This window comes from Octodon degus, unplaced genomic scaffold, assembly GCF_000260255.1.
Source record: "Octodon degus isolate 3935 unplaced genomic scaffold, OctDeg1.0 scaffold00277, whole genome shotgun sequence".
NCBI lineage: Eukaryota > Metazoa > Chordata > Mammalia > Rodentia > Octodontidae > Octodon > Octodon degus.
Window position 1 is genome coordinate 665,402 of NW_004524853.1, and position 14,806 is coordinate 680,207.

At 34.5% G+C, this 14,806-nt stretch overlaps 1 protein-coding gene across 5 annotated transcripts in view; it reads left to right on the top strand.

Moving 5' to 3' along the window:
* Positions 1 to 14,806, top strand: part of Gnpda2 (glucosamine-6-phosphate deaminase 2) — a 33,350-nt gene that overhangs the window by 9,835 nt on the left and 8,709 nt on the right. For 4 of the 5 annotated variants that reach the window (XM_023706979.1, XM_023706980.1, XM_012512812.2 and 1 more), the window contains 3 exons: positions 4,326 to 4,510; positions 10,032 to 10,206; positions 13,074 to 14,099. In XM_023706979.1, coding sequence (XP_023562747.1) covers positions 4,326 to 4,510; positions 10,032 to 10,206; positions 13,074 to 13,135 — 422 coding nt within the window. In that variant the 3' untranslated portion in view covers positions 13,136 to 14,099. Of the gene's footprint in view, positions 1 to 4,325; positions 4,511 to 10,031; positions 10,207 to 13,073; positions 14,100 to 14,806 lie in introns of those variants that run through there. The other variant, XM_023706976.1, reaches the window with a different exon arrangement.

The following is a 14,806-nucleotide window of genomic DNA, read 5'->3' on the forward strand; positions in this document are numbered from 1 at the left end:
AGGTGCTTTAGACCACTGAGCCATCTCTCCAGCCCGAGGTGGTTTGTTGCTCTGGGACAGAATTGAGTTTTACAGTCAGACATAAATTTGGTTTTATGATCTCTGCATGTCTTTGGTAAGTTTACTGACAATTCTAATTAAATTATTTGCAAAATGATTTAGTATTAGCCACTTCAAAATTTGTGAGAATTAAGCACACTAACATTTTAAACGTCTAAAAATAGTTCATGGTATATATTTTATAATTCTGTCTCATCACTTCTAAACTATAAGGACTAGCCTAGTTGTTTCTTAGTTTATTGAATTCCTGAGGTTTTTTGCTAAAATTCTTCTAAAGATACTTAGTGAAATTGAAATTCCTTTTTACAGAAATTTCTATTCCTGCTTAGGAAAGCCAATTTTTCTGTCTTATATGGGCAAATTTATTTTTTATCTGAGCAAGAATACAAGTTAATCTATTTTGTTTTTCAAAATAGCAAGTTATCTGTGTTTTAAATAAAATTGCTGGTATTACTTTTGTAATCTGACAGAACATTTGCACATTTCAGTTTCATACATATGGCTTTTCTCAGATTTGAAGCCTGAGACATTAGATGTTTGATTTTTTTGTTGTTATTTATTTTGTTACTAGACATTGAAACTAAGAGTACTCTACTAGCTTATTTTAGCCCCAGCCCTTTAAAAAAAAATATTTTCTTTATATTTGAGGTAGGATCTCATTAATTTGCCCAGGCTGGTTGCAAATTTGTGTTCCTTCTACAAAGTACTCCTACAGCGTACTGGAAGTATAAAGGTGTACCACCATCCCTGTATTTTAGGAGTATGCTAACAACCTACATTTTAGATTTTTCTAAGCTCCACACCAAAATCAAATAGAATTCCTGGAATATAATATATCTAAACTTGAGTTTCATCAAAAAATGTTGCCACTGGTTTATTGCTATACCAAAAAAGAATATTATTAGAGGTTGTTTTAAATCAGTGTTTGAAAGATGTCTTCTTCTGTGGACTTTGTCTTCCCTGTTGGTTTATTAACCTTACATACAGATCTGTGTGGCAAGTCCTTAGTGGAGTCATTGCCAAGAAATAGAAATTTCTTGGGGAAAATACCTGATAAGGACTAACTGTATTTTGTTCTTTTGCCCGCTTTGAAGAAACTGTTCATACTGTAGGGTAAGTTTTAGGCTGCAACTCTCTAACCAGGTTTTTGGTAAAAACCCTTGTCTTTGCATAGTGGTGAGTCATTTCTCATTTCTTTTTAGGCCACTATCATTTTATAAGCTACCTCAGTTCTCCTTCAGAGTGGATGGACTTAAATTGTAATTGTTTATGTTTATCACTGACTCACCACTGAAAAGGAGTTGGTTTTATTTTTAACCAATTTGTCTTAAGCGTCCTATAATTGTCTCTTTCCTCCCCACCAAAGACAGAACCCATTCATAAGTTTCCTTGTCTCTTCCATTTAGTTCATTGCAGTCTGGTGATCCAGGACTTGACATTTCACATGTCCCAGCTAAACTCTGTGTGCGAAAAGAAAATAGTTCACTTACATTTTCTTTTCCTGTTTGCAGTAACTTGTTTATTGGAGATGCATATGTATATGAAAGAATCTGATCTGATTCTTTGTTGATTTAGATAATCATTGGATTTTTTTCAAGACAAGGCTTGGTATCGGGGTCTTACCACTCGCCCTTCTTTTGTTCCAGGGTTTGGTTAATAAAAACACTAAGAACTGCCAAATGGGATCAAAATGTCAGCTTTATTGAAGGTAAAGTTGGAACAGAGATTGTAGGTTGGTCTTGAAGTCAGAATGAGCTCGATGTTAATGTGCTCACCCCAGGGAATTAGAGCAGGCGGTCCCTTTACTTGATAAGAAAGGAAGAGTATATGTATATACTCTCAAAAATTTTCATTCTTCTTGTAATGGCAAAAGTGTTAAGAGAAAGCATATCATGTTTCTAACCTAGCCCCAGCAAAGAGATGCACAAACAAATCAAAGAGATGCATAAACAGATCTAGTATCTTTTTTTTTTTTTTTTTTTTTTAAGATAGGACAGTATTTAGTTGATTTGCTTTGCTACAAAATTGAATTCTTTAGTTTTCTAATAACAGAAGGTGACGAATGGGACAGGAAGCAAATTAGTTGGAATGGTTTGGGTAACTCAGAAAACTGAAGGAAGAATTGAAATAGCTGTGGAAAAACAAGAGAACCTCAGCTCTCAGAAATAGGAACACCTCAGCCTTCTCTGTGCAGTGCTGCCGACTAGTGTCTTACTTTTAGACATCTTCTGTTTTTTTCTGTCTCCCATGTCATTATTTGTACCTGGAGAATGGTACTGTTTGGTTCATTTGGCATTAGTGTTTATCTCTAGACCACAGTCACTCTGCTTGATGGGACATAAGACATTATGCTCCCCTGAGCCCTTGGAGTGAGAAGCAAAAGAGATGTAGACAGAAGGAACTACTGAATTAGCAAAAGAAAACCACACATCCCATCCATTGATTCAGCCATCATTTGAGTGCCTCCTATGTGTAATATGTTGTTTGAAATCGTAAAGATGCATGAACATACAGCTCTTACTCAGGAAATTTATATTCTACCAAAAAACTAAAAAGAACACAAGAAAGACATGTATCAGTCAGTGAGTTTTTTCAGTTACTAGGGATACTAGTATCTTAATTTAAAAAGTCTGAACAAGGATAAGCCAACTAAAAACTTGCATGAGCAATCTTTTTGAGTTACTCATGAACATTAATGAATGTGTTGACGTGTCTCTTATTAACCTCTGTGCATAATTCCTTCTGTATGACCAACGTCACCAGAAAGAACACTAGTGTCGCCCTTAGTTGAATCTATTTTTTCTGGAGATCTTATTTTTCTAGTTCCATCTTTTGCTTTTTACACATATAAAGACAAATATTTATGCACACCTAAGAGGAGAAACTATTTTTACAAATGTAGACAGATGGGTGTAATTGAAAGTTAGATTTACAACTAGACATGTACTTAATAGGGGACATTATCCTTCGATATTAATTTCCCACATTAAAAACTTATGACACTACATTAACCCTTCTTAGATTGTTGTGCTGTAGAGGGCTGTATTTGTTTCACATTCGTTTTTTCCTTGGCGCTTAAAAACTAGGTAGCTGTGAGAGTTTATACTATTGTGGTCTATGCAGTTTTTATATTAGAGTTGTGTGCTGTCAGTAAAATATGCCTAAGTTATTATGAAAGTGAATATGGAGGGTATTAATGTAAAAGATATTTTAATGAGTTAGAGAACGTTTAGTTTTTAATTGAAGTTGCCATACATTTACTAGGATGAGTGTATAAAAGCTCATTTATTTTATAGATTATTTTGTAAAAACTTTCTTCCCATTTTCTTCTTTAATATGAAATACTATGTTTGTACCTGTATTTTAGTGGCAATCCTAGAATAGAAGAATTATTTGTGATTCTCCTTAAAGTAGTATTTTTTAAATTGTGATTGTCCTTTATTCTGTGGTTGCAAAATCAAAGTCACAACTTGCACTTCCTTTTTATTAATAAAATAGAAGATAGCTTGTGTAGTTCCCAGCAGTGCCATATATCATTTTGTATAATGTTCACTTTAATTGTATTTTAGATGTTTGTGTGAGATTGTTCATATGGACTAGATGGTAATGTGAAATGTTATTTCTTAAGATAAGACTGTTATTTCTTCAAAAATGTTTGAAAAATTGTCCAATCTATATTTGTATATGTGAGGAAACTATACTACAAAAAGTCCTGCTAGGTAATGACCCCTTTTTTGACTAGAACCAAGCAAATTAAAGCAGGTGTACAAAGAGCACTATGTTATGAATCAAAATATTTAGATTGGAGTCAGCTTTAGTATTTACTAAATTGTAAGTCACCTTGAAAGGGTCCCTTACTTTCTTTGACCATTCACTTTCCTTTTGTACTAACAAAAAGATGGAAGGATGAAAATAGATTTGCCTCATCTTACCATCTAGTAGCGCTAGTGCTATAATCTACGTGAAAGTGATTTATGAATGTTAATGTGTTAATTTTACTTAACTTCACACTTAATTTAGTGTTATTATTAGAATCTTGCCACCTCTATGCTGTACATATAAACACGTGGAAATAGTTTCCTAAGTAAAAAAAATACACAGATATTTTAATGCAGCGTTAGCAGGTCAGCTATAAAGACCAGGTAAGTGTCTTTGTGATTATTTTCTTGCTCTTAACAACTGTAGCTCTTTGAGAAAACATATTTACTATATGTGAGAAATCTAGCTTACCTTATGCTTATCTCTGTGTGTATTGCTTTTGAAAGGAATAGGTCCAGATGGTCATATTGCATTTAATGAACCAGGATCCAGTTTAGTATCAAGGACAAGATTAAAGACTCTAGCAATGGACACCATTTTGGCAAATGCGAAATACTTCGATGGAGATTTATCGAAAGTGCCAACTATGGCTCTAACTGTTGGTGTGGGGACAGTGATGGATGCTAGAGAAGTAAGAATTAAATGTTATTTTTTCTATACTTAAATATTTGAGGTGATTGTAATACTTATAAGTGATATTTTCTTACATTTTATTTGCAGTATAAATTGTGTTTAAGGTTTCAGTCGTGGAGTTTTGTATCATTGCCATGTTCAGGAGTTCAGCACACACCACTCTTCTGATGTGTCTTACTTGTATATTCTTTCATCACAGTTGAGGTCCTAAAGTCTTACTGACCATATGGTTTGTTTTTAATTGCATTAGTCTTATGAAAGGACTTTCAGAGCAAAGATGCAATCTTATTAGCACACTTGCCAATTTTGGAGCCCTCAGGATAATTAAATGTAAAGTACTTCTTGGCTGTATGAAGGAAGTAGAGAACCAACCAGTAAGTTTCTCACTGAAAGGTATCCCAACAAGGCTTGCATCTGTTCCAGATTTAATATATTTAAAAATGTATGATCAGTGAGCCATAGGCTTTGCCTAGTTTTCAAATGTTTAATTGGACTTTCAATCCTTGAGAACAACAGATTACAGTCAGTTTATGGTTCCGCTGTTTAAATTATGTAGCAGTCTAGATCTCTATTCTTTTTAGATAGCAAGATTGGACAGGTTCAGAGAAAAAGGATAAACATGATGGATAAGTAATTCTATGTAGGTTTAATAAAACTATCATTCCAAATATAGGAGTTTCTCATTTTTCACAATAGGTAAGTTAGAAGAAGGATTTTATTTTATTTTTTTATGTACTTACTGCAGGGTCTACAGGGTCTCACTACACAAATCAGACTTGTAGTGATCCTCCTCTTTTCAGACTCCCAAGCGCTGGGATACAGCTTTGTGGCTAGCACAAATTAAGCCCTCAATAAATGTGAATAAGTTATTAGTGTTTGTTGTTAATTTACATTATCTCACTGTTTAGGCGGTGCTTGAAGACATGAATTAAAAAACTTTTATAAACTTTTATCCATTAAAAATATTCAGGCTAACAGGTATGTACAACCACATCCAGTCTCAATCACCCTCTCTGCTCACCACGGGAGTGGGGCTGGCATGGCACACTAGGGATTGAACCTTTGTCCCTGCACCTGCCTAAGCAGGCACTTTAGTCTGCTGAGCTATCTAGCCAGCCCTAGAATGTATTTCTGATGACTTTGGACTATTTCTTCAGAAGCCACTTACCTTGAAAAAGTAAAATTTGTTTACAGCTTAAGATAATGCCATGTGTTTTGAAAGTGACTTCGAAAGACACAAACTTTCTTTAGCTATTGCAGCATCTTTAGAATATAATTTTAATTGTTTGGCTATTCTTATAACAACATACAGGAACACCAATAATTTGTAAAGTGTATGTTTTCCTGCATAATGAGTTACAGAGGTGACCAATGACTGCTCGGCAAGTGTTACCTACCCAGCCTCTTTTTATCATTTATTACTATTGACTGCTCTGTCATTATAGAACTCCGTGTCTTCTTTCCTGTCTGCCCATTTCTTCTGTGCCAGCTTTCCCAGATCTTTTTCTTTCATCTGCCTATGGCTGTTACTTTTTCCTGCAACTTCACTGTAGCACTGTATATCTCTCTACTCTGCCTGGGCAATCTTCCCCATGATTTAGTGCTTCTGATGAGTACTATAAAAGTACTTCTGCAGTCCATAATAGACACAGGATTGAACACACTTGCCAGTACCTTCATCGCTGTTCTAAAATACGTTTCTCTCAATACAGAGAACCTGCTGATGCATATTTTTAGTCAGTTGTCTTTCTGAAGCTGCACAGAGAGTTTCTACTATCTGCTGACATCTAGATATCTAATCTTCTTTTCCACATTTAATCTTTGTCTTAAGTCCTAACCATTTACAAATAACTTGTATAAATAGGTAGCCAGCCTTCTTGACAACCACATTAATTAAATTTCTTAATTTTTTTTGAGGTAGAAACCCATCTTAACAGGGTTATTTCTGATCTTTACCTGTGCCAGTCAGTGTATTACTGCCTGGATAATTTTTTCAAAGTCATTTTTCAATATATTACCTCTGTAACTGTATGTGTACCTTTTCTATTACTCCATTATAAAATCAGGTCTTATCACTCAGGCCAAAACATCTCTGACTTCAATCAGTTTGCAGCCATTTTCTTTTGGTTCCCTGTGTTCTATCTTTATCAAACCTCTAGCTTCTCTCCCCTCCTCCATAGGAGAAATTAAACCTAGGGCCTTGGCACCGCACTACATCCCTAGCTCTTATTTATTTATTTACTTATTTATTTATGAGGCAGGGTCTTTGTAGCCCAGGCTGGCCTGGAACTCACAGAGGTCCTGCTACCTCATCCTCCCAAGTGCTAGGATTACAGGCGTGTGCAGTGGTGCTTGGCTCTAGTTTTTGGTCGAGGACCCCATTAACTCTGAAACACCCTTTATCTGGAGATTTTTTTATTTGTTCATGGGACTTGGCTTCCTAGAGGAGCTACCCTACAGCTTTTCCAGAGCTTTGCTGTCATATTATTACTGTGCTTTATTTTACATGTATAGATTTTATACGTTAAGTACAATACTGTATGTACCTGTCCTAGCCTCCTTGCTGTCTTAAGGCTGAATGGTCCATACTGATTCTCAAACATCAGAGCACGTAGAAGCAGCACTGATGTCTACACGCAAAAACTGATGACAGATTCTGTCATTTGAGAAAGCATCTCAAAGTATAATATGAGGCTGTCATTTTTTCATATGAGGACTTTATCATTAAAAATAATGGAAGTTAGAATGGGTATCAGTATCAGTTACAAATCAGTATCAGTTATATTTTGAGAGCTATTTTTAGTGATTTTTGGTATTTCTTATATTTATGACTAGCCATAAATATCAAATTATTTTTCATCTGACTCTTAAGTTTCTTCCAGCCTCTGCTCTTTTCATTCCCTTTGTACTGTTAATACTAATCCAGCTTTAGTGTGCTAGTCCGTACAATGAAGTGTCATTTCATGTTTTTTCCAGTGTACGTTTAATATTGAGATCTGTTGCTACTGATCAGGTATGCCTCGATGATTAAAGACTCCTTACTCATATTTTCTGATTGTTGTTCCATGTAATTTTTTTAAATTTTTTGTCTTTGAAGAGACAGAATAATGTTAATTGTTCAGAGTGTGGACCTTACAATCAAAACACTTGTTTGTGTCTTGGCCCTGTCAAGACTTTTGGCAACTTACAGGGTACCTATGCTTATGTGTAAAACAGTAATAATTTTTATTTCATATTCTCGGGAGTTATGTGGCAAAATTCAAGTAAAGTTTTGAGTTCTATACTTTTCTTGAATTTTAAAATCTCATTTGAAAATTTCCTGAAATAAACATTAGAAAGTATCTTTATGTAGCAATCAGTAAATATTACCATTTTCTACAAATCACTGAAGTAGCTTTATAGAAATTCTTCAAGTGCCAGTCGAAGGACTTCTGCCACAGTGTACTTATAACAACCACTTTAGAGGGTCTGTTTCCTAGATCACAGATACTGTGAATTGTATGGCATTGGAATGGAGACAAAAATCTGTATTTTTCTGGTTTTGTTTTCAGGTTTTTTTTGTAACACACAGTTGTATTTTAAGACAAAAAGTGGCTAATAATGTATTCACACTGTTATCAAACATAATTTTTGTTTCAAAGAGTAAATGTAATTTGTAATTATAGTTGATAGCATGTTAAATTCTTTAAGATTGATCCTTACACTTAACAAAGTGGATTAATAAAATTAGAAATTCTGACAGATCTTTTTTTTTCCCACCTGTAAAACAACTTTTTTATTGAGAAATATGAATGAGACAGTTTCACAGCTGATTAATAGGACAGTTTTGATAATCAATACACTGTACATTGTTATCTTCTTAGTGGTTATCCATAGTACAAGAAGCAGACAGGATATTCTGCCCAAACACTGTTAGTACACCTCTTTCTTCTCATTGAGTTAAGCGAAAGTAGCTGTAAATTTATCCTAACTATGTTGTATATATAAATACAAAATGATTTTTCCTTTGTATCCTTTTTATTTTTTTTTCTTTTGTCCTGTCAGAGGTGAATATTCTATTGGCATCTAAATACTATAGGTGTTTGAGTTCAACTAAACAATCTAACACTGTCTAGCAGTCTATAATATTGGTGGGTTATCCTCAGAAGTTATTGGCTTGAACCTTTTACAGCTCATTGTATTAATATGGATTTACTTTATATACCTCGTTTTTATACTTTTCTGCTGGATGGTTAAGACCAAGATATAGCAAGACCTATATACCAAGAAATGTAACTTGTATCTGATAAGGTCAGCCAAGTACTCTCAGGATTTATCCTGGAGCACTGTACCGCCTTTTGTACATCCTTTTGTCAGTGTCTGACCTGAGGATGAGTCACGGCCATTGCTTGACCAATTTGCTCTCTGTGAAAGCTTGAGAAAATGTTTTTTCTCTCCATGTGACTCTCCCCAGGCTCACTTTACATCATTGAACACATTCTTCTGTGGCTCCATAATCTTCTTGATCAGAAAATTTGGAGCACAAATGAGTTACATGTTGTTACAGTACAGATTCTCTTATGTCCTGAGTCTTCACTGACCTTGAATGACAGATCTTGATTTTAAAAATATCTAACTTCAAAATGAAAATCAAATACTGAATTATGAAAAAAATAAATAATGCCTTAATCCATTAAGCATTCCTTCCTGTTTCGGAAAACTGTACAGTCTAAATTTGTTGTTACAAATCTGACCTACAACTGCTTTAACATTTATTTATTATTTATTTGTATTTGGTACAGGGTCTCACTACACAGCTCAGACTTGTAGTGACCCTCCTGTTTTCAGCCTCCCCAGCACTGGGATTACAGGCATGCACCATCATACCGGGTCTTGGCTCAGCGCCCTGGGGGCAGGGTCGGTGCAGCATGTGGTGCTGGGGATTGAACCATAGTCCCTGTGCTTTCCTAAGCAGGCCCTTAGTCCGCTGAGCTATCTTGCCAGCCATCACTTTAACATTTATTAATTATAATATCTTTAAAATTATGAAACATTACATAAACTTATGTGCAGTCTTGAGTTGCAAACTGTGATAGATTTATTGCTAAAATCAAAAGATTTATTCTGATACACTTGACATTTGTATATGTTGCTTGATTTTATAGGCAGTTAGCGATTTAGGACCAAGGCCTTAATTCTACTTTTGTTTGAAACAACCCTAGATTACACACATTCAGTGAAGTGGTAGTCTGACTTCTCTGGACAGCACTTGGAAGGTCTCTTTAGTCTTGCTTTTTTATAATAGCTTTGCTTATCTGCACTAGAGTGATGTTTTGTATTACTGAGATGATATAAATCCTTTCAACACAAATAATTTTGCAAGACACTTTGGTTTCCTTTTCTTCAGTCTTCTAGGTCTCTTACATATCAGTACTGTGTTAATTAAACTTTGCAGTATTCTTACAACCTCGTAATTCAAGCACCTCATTTGGAACATGTTTTTAACTATTATTTAATAATGAATGTGCATGACTTTTCAGGTTATGATCCTCATAACGGGTGCACACAAAGCATTTGCCTTGTACAAAGCAATCGAAGAAGGAGTCAACCATATGTGGACTGTGTCAGCTTTCCAGCAGCATCCCAGAACTATTTTCGTATGTGATGAAGATGCTACTTTAGAGCTGAGAGTTAAAACTGTGAAATACTTTAAAGGTGAGCACTGAATTTCAGAAGCAAAGTGTGAGATGTATTGCTGTTGGGATTGAAGTCCATTCTGTGGCCGCTGAAAACTAGTATTGTGCTGATACAATAGTAGATTTTTCAATAAAACTTTTTGCTTGTAATAGCTTTTAGATACACTATTTTCTTTCATGAAAAAACTCAGTATTTTCAGTAAATATTTTTCTTGAAATCTAAAATGATTTTTTTCATATTTAATATACCAGGTTAAGTAACCAAACAGAATGTGTATCTATGTGTTTTAGTTTCTTTTCATGTTTACCAGTCCTGCCTCAGGTCTTTGCTTAAAGCCTAATCCGTGGTTGCTGCATCTCCCACCCTCTCCTCTGTCACAATTTGAATTTTTGCCTATAATAGCTACATTTTAAAACACAAAGGAATAAGTACTATAAATTAGCAGGAGCTTCTTTACTTCTGAGTGATTTTCCTTTTGCTTTTTCCTGTATTCTATTTTAGTAATTCTCCAACTTTATTGTACCTGGTTTTGTTAAAAAAAAAAAAAACACACACACACACACACATGCTTGGCATATCAGTTTAGATTTTAAGAGATCTTTTTTTAATAGATACATATTTTTAATTGGATATGGGATCTCACTACTCAGTTCAAACTCATAGTGATGCTTCCATCTCGGCCTTCCAATGCTGGGATTACAGGCGTGCACCCCTGTGCTGGGTTTGAGAGCTGCCACAGTTGTGGTCAGCATGGCATTGATTTGGATTTTTGGATTTGTGCACTTGCCAGGAAGGCGTTTAGATGGCTGAGCTATCTCCCCAGCCCAAGAGATGTTTTTACTACAATAAATTTATAGCTCATTACTTAAGTATTATATAAACCCAAACACATAAGCAGACTATGAAAAGTATCTTTATAAAAATTACATGTATTTATGTGCTACTTCTGTTTAGTACATGTGTTATTTGTTACATGAATTTTAGTTTTTCTCTAACAGAAAATACACTGAATAAGTCAGATTTCTGATTATTATCACTTAACATTAAGAAACTATATTTCACTATTCTGCCATACTGATCTTTAATTGGGATGTCTTAAAATTGGTGTCATGTCATACTTTCCTGATAAATTATTTGTAAACACTACACAGAATGATGGTATTTAAACAATTCTTATGTAGAAATATAGTACATAAACTTTTAAAAACTGTAATTCAGTTAATCATTAACGTATAGTTCATGTAAATATTAAAATATGGCACACTGAAAGTGGTACATAAGTCACTGAAGTTTGGCAAGTACTGAAAATCTCAATTTTAGAAGACTCATCATGCTGTACAGTTTTGTTATGTTTGCATTTAATGTTTTGTGAGCATTTTCCTTCTTGACTAAATATTCTTCAAAAGCATTTTAATAGTGATGTAGATGTCTCAAAACTTACTATTTCCTTCTGTAACATTATCTTTTATATTTTAAAGAATTTTACCAAACCACAAATATGTCAAATTACGATTAGGAATTGTTCGCTTCTTTGTAAAAACTGAGAGCACCTAAGTGATGACTTGTGAATAACATCCGAGTTTGCAGGTGGAATTTTACCTGTGTATTTCCATGTAGTTCTCCAGCTTTCATCATGAAAGCTGAAGTTGATACAAACAATATTCATTATCACTTTTAAGGCATTGAACGAGTCCGTTTTCTAGTCCAGTAATCCCCAGGTAAATCCTCTTATTACTAGTCTTAGTTTTATCATAATTTGGTTTTTATCAAGGTGTTTTACTCCTTTTTGAATATTTAATAAGTCAGTACTTCTATTAAAGGTAAGGTCTAATAGGTAGAACTGTACACAAGCATATGTATTCTTTATAAAATTAAGATCTACATAAATTTTAACTGTTTGCATAAAACCTACTTAACTTAAAATCTTAAATTTCAGGCTGGCCAGATAGCTCAATAGATTAAAGCGCCTCCTTAGACAGATACAGAGACCAGGTTCAATCCCTAGCTTGCTGTGGTGGCCCCACTCCTGGGGCAAGCTGAAAGGGCAATTGAGACTAGGCATGATGGTGCATGCGTGTAATCCCACTACTTGGGAGGTTGAAAAACTGGAAGATCACTATGAGTTCAGTATGTGTAGTGAGACCCAGTAGTAAATACATAAAAAAAAAAAATTTAAAAATTTTAATTTCTACTTTAACACAGGCTTTGATATTACTTGTGTGACTTTTTTTTTTTTTTTTTAAGGAAGGGTCTATAGGGTGTTTAGGGTCTCACTACTAGATCAGACCCAGTGATCCGCCTATGGCCTCCCAAGAGCTGGAATTACAGGCATGTGCCAGGAAGCCCAGTCTCAATCACTGTCCCCCCAGGGGGCGGGGCCGGCCTGTGTCTGCTTGCAGGCGCTTTAATCCATTGAGCTATTTGGCCAGCCCTGTGTGATGAATCTTATAATCACTTTTGTAAATATGTATTCAAAGTATAACTACCAATGGAATGTAGAGTAACGGTTGGAGTACTGATAGCAATTCTAGCACCTAACTGAAGCACTATAAACTTTGAGATGTAATTAAAACCCATTGTCAACAATGTGTTCAAGGTTATTATCTTGTCACATTGTTGCTCTCTGAACACTTAACTGTTCCCACCCTAGTTACTTCCAAACTACTGTGTAAGTTTCAGACTTGCAGTTTCATAACTATAAACTGGTATTTGCTAGGTAGTTAAAACTTAAGTATTTTAAAACATTACTATTTGCATTTTTCAATGAACTTGACTCCTCTAGATTAGATGAGAACCAAATATACCTATTGTATCTTTTAAATACTTTGTTTTCTAAAACAAGGTAAAAAATAAAAACAACTAGAACTGTGGTTTTTTTCTTCAAGGTTTAATGCATGTGCACAATAAACTTGTGGATCCACTATACAGTATGAAAGAAGGAAACTGAAGGAGACTGAAGCAAAATTCTACTTGGAAACTCCACTTTATTAGTAGATGAATTTTCAGCTATGCAATGATAAATCATGGGAAACATTGAAAATTGCCACTTTAAAATCCATTATCTGTTAAACATTCCATGTTTAAAATAACTACTTTACACTAGGATTTATGACATTTTTGGCGCTCAAAGTTGATTGGCTGTGCATTATCAATTACACAAAGGTACATACCTTTAAACAGCAAATAAATGTCTGCTGGCTTCATTTTAAAATTAAAAATTGTGCACTTTAGGTACCATGTGTGACATGACAGACTTTTATTTTTTTAATTATAGGGATACATGCCAAGCCTTTTATTTATTATGTAACTATCATTGCAAATATTTACTCTTAGAATGCTGTCTTTAGGTTTTCTGCTTGGTGTTGCCTTAGTCATCTTTCAGCAGTAGTATGTGGACATCAGAGTCCTGCTACATTTGTTGGTAAAGGAAACAAGATGACAGTGTCTAAAAGTAGTTTATACCCTTTTGGAATATATGTGTAAGTGCATGTTTTTTTGCATACCGTTTTAGCACCTTTTTACAGATGTGCTCTTATTTTTTAATGACTAGGGGTTCATGCCATCTATATATACACGGTACACATAGCTTGGCAATTATGAGCTTTATATAAATTATTTTGAAGAATATTTTGATTATTGCTAAATTTCATAAATGATCAGCTTTATTCCTTGTATATGTCTAAAAGGATACTATGAAATGTATATAGTTACTGTAAACTTTCACATTGTGATAAACTGAATTACAGATCTATATTGTTTTCTATCTTTAACTCAAATAAACTTATTAATAATGAGGTTATCTGAATTTCATTTCTAGAAGTGAAATATACACATTTGTGAAATTCCAATATACTTGAGCCTTTTGTTGCCAATATGCAGTTAGGAGATTTCAAGACAGTCTCTCTATAGTTTTTAAGTTTTATGTTCCATGGGGAATAAAAGAACACACATCATCCTTTGCATGTTTTACATTTTATAAGCACATCTTGTAGAAGGCCTTACATATTTCCTTAATAATCTATGATTAAAATATTAAAGGGCCAGCCTGATAGCTCAGCAGACTAAAGCACTTCCTGGGGGGAGGGAGCTAATTTCCTGGTATGCTGTGCCAGCCCTGCCCACAGGGCATGCTGAGGGGTGATTGAGGCTAGGCATGGTGTAATCCCAGCACTTGGGAAGCTGAAAACAGGAGGATCACTGTGAGTCCCTGTCCTAAAAACAAAAAAAATAATTTAAAAAGTTTAAATAATAAAAATACTTCTAGAGTAAAATAATGTTACTTTAATAGCGTTACAAAAGGTTTTTAATCAAGTGTATTAGTAGGATCTGGTAGTAACAGTTTATTGCAGACAACCCAAATATCTGGTCATATAGGATTGGAGTGAAAGAGCTAAAGGTGTGTGTTTTGGTGTACCCCTCACAGCTATTTCCATGCCCTAAAGTTCTAAAAGATACTTTGTTTCATTACAGCTGCTGTTAAGCTAGTTTAGGTCCATGTACTTTAGCTCTTCAGCAAACTAGTCTGGCCTCTGTAACTCCCTAAATCAAAAGGTAAGCTGCAAAGGATTTGAAAGTTCACTGAAGTCATTTCCCAAGAAGCAGTAAACTTGACTTTTGA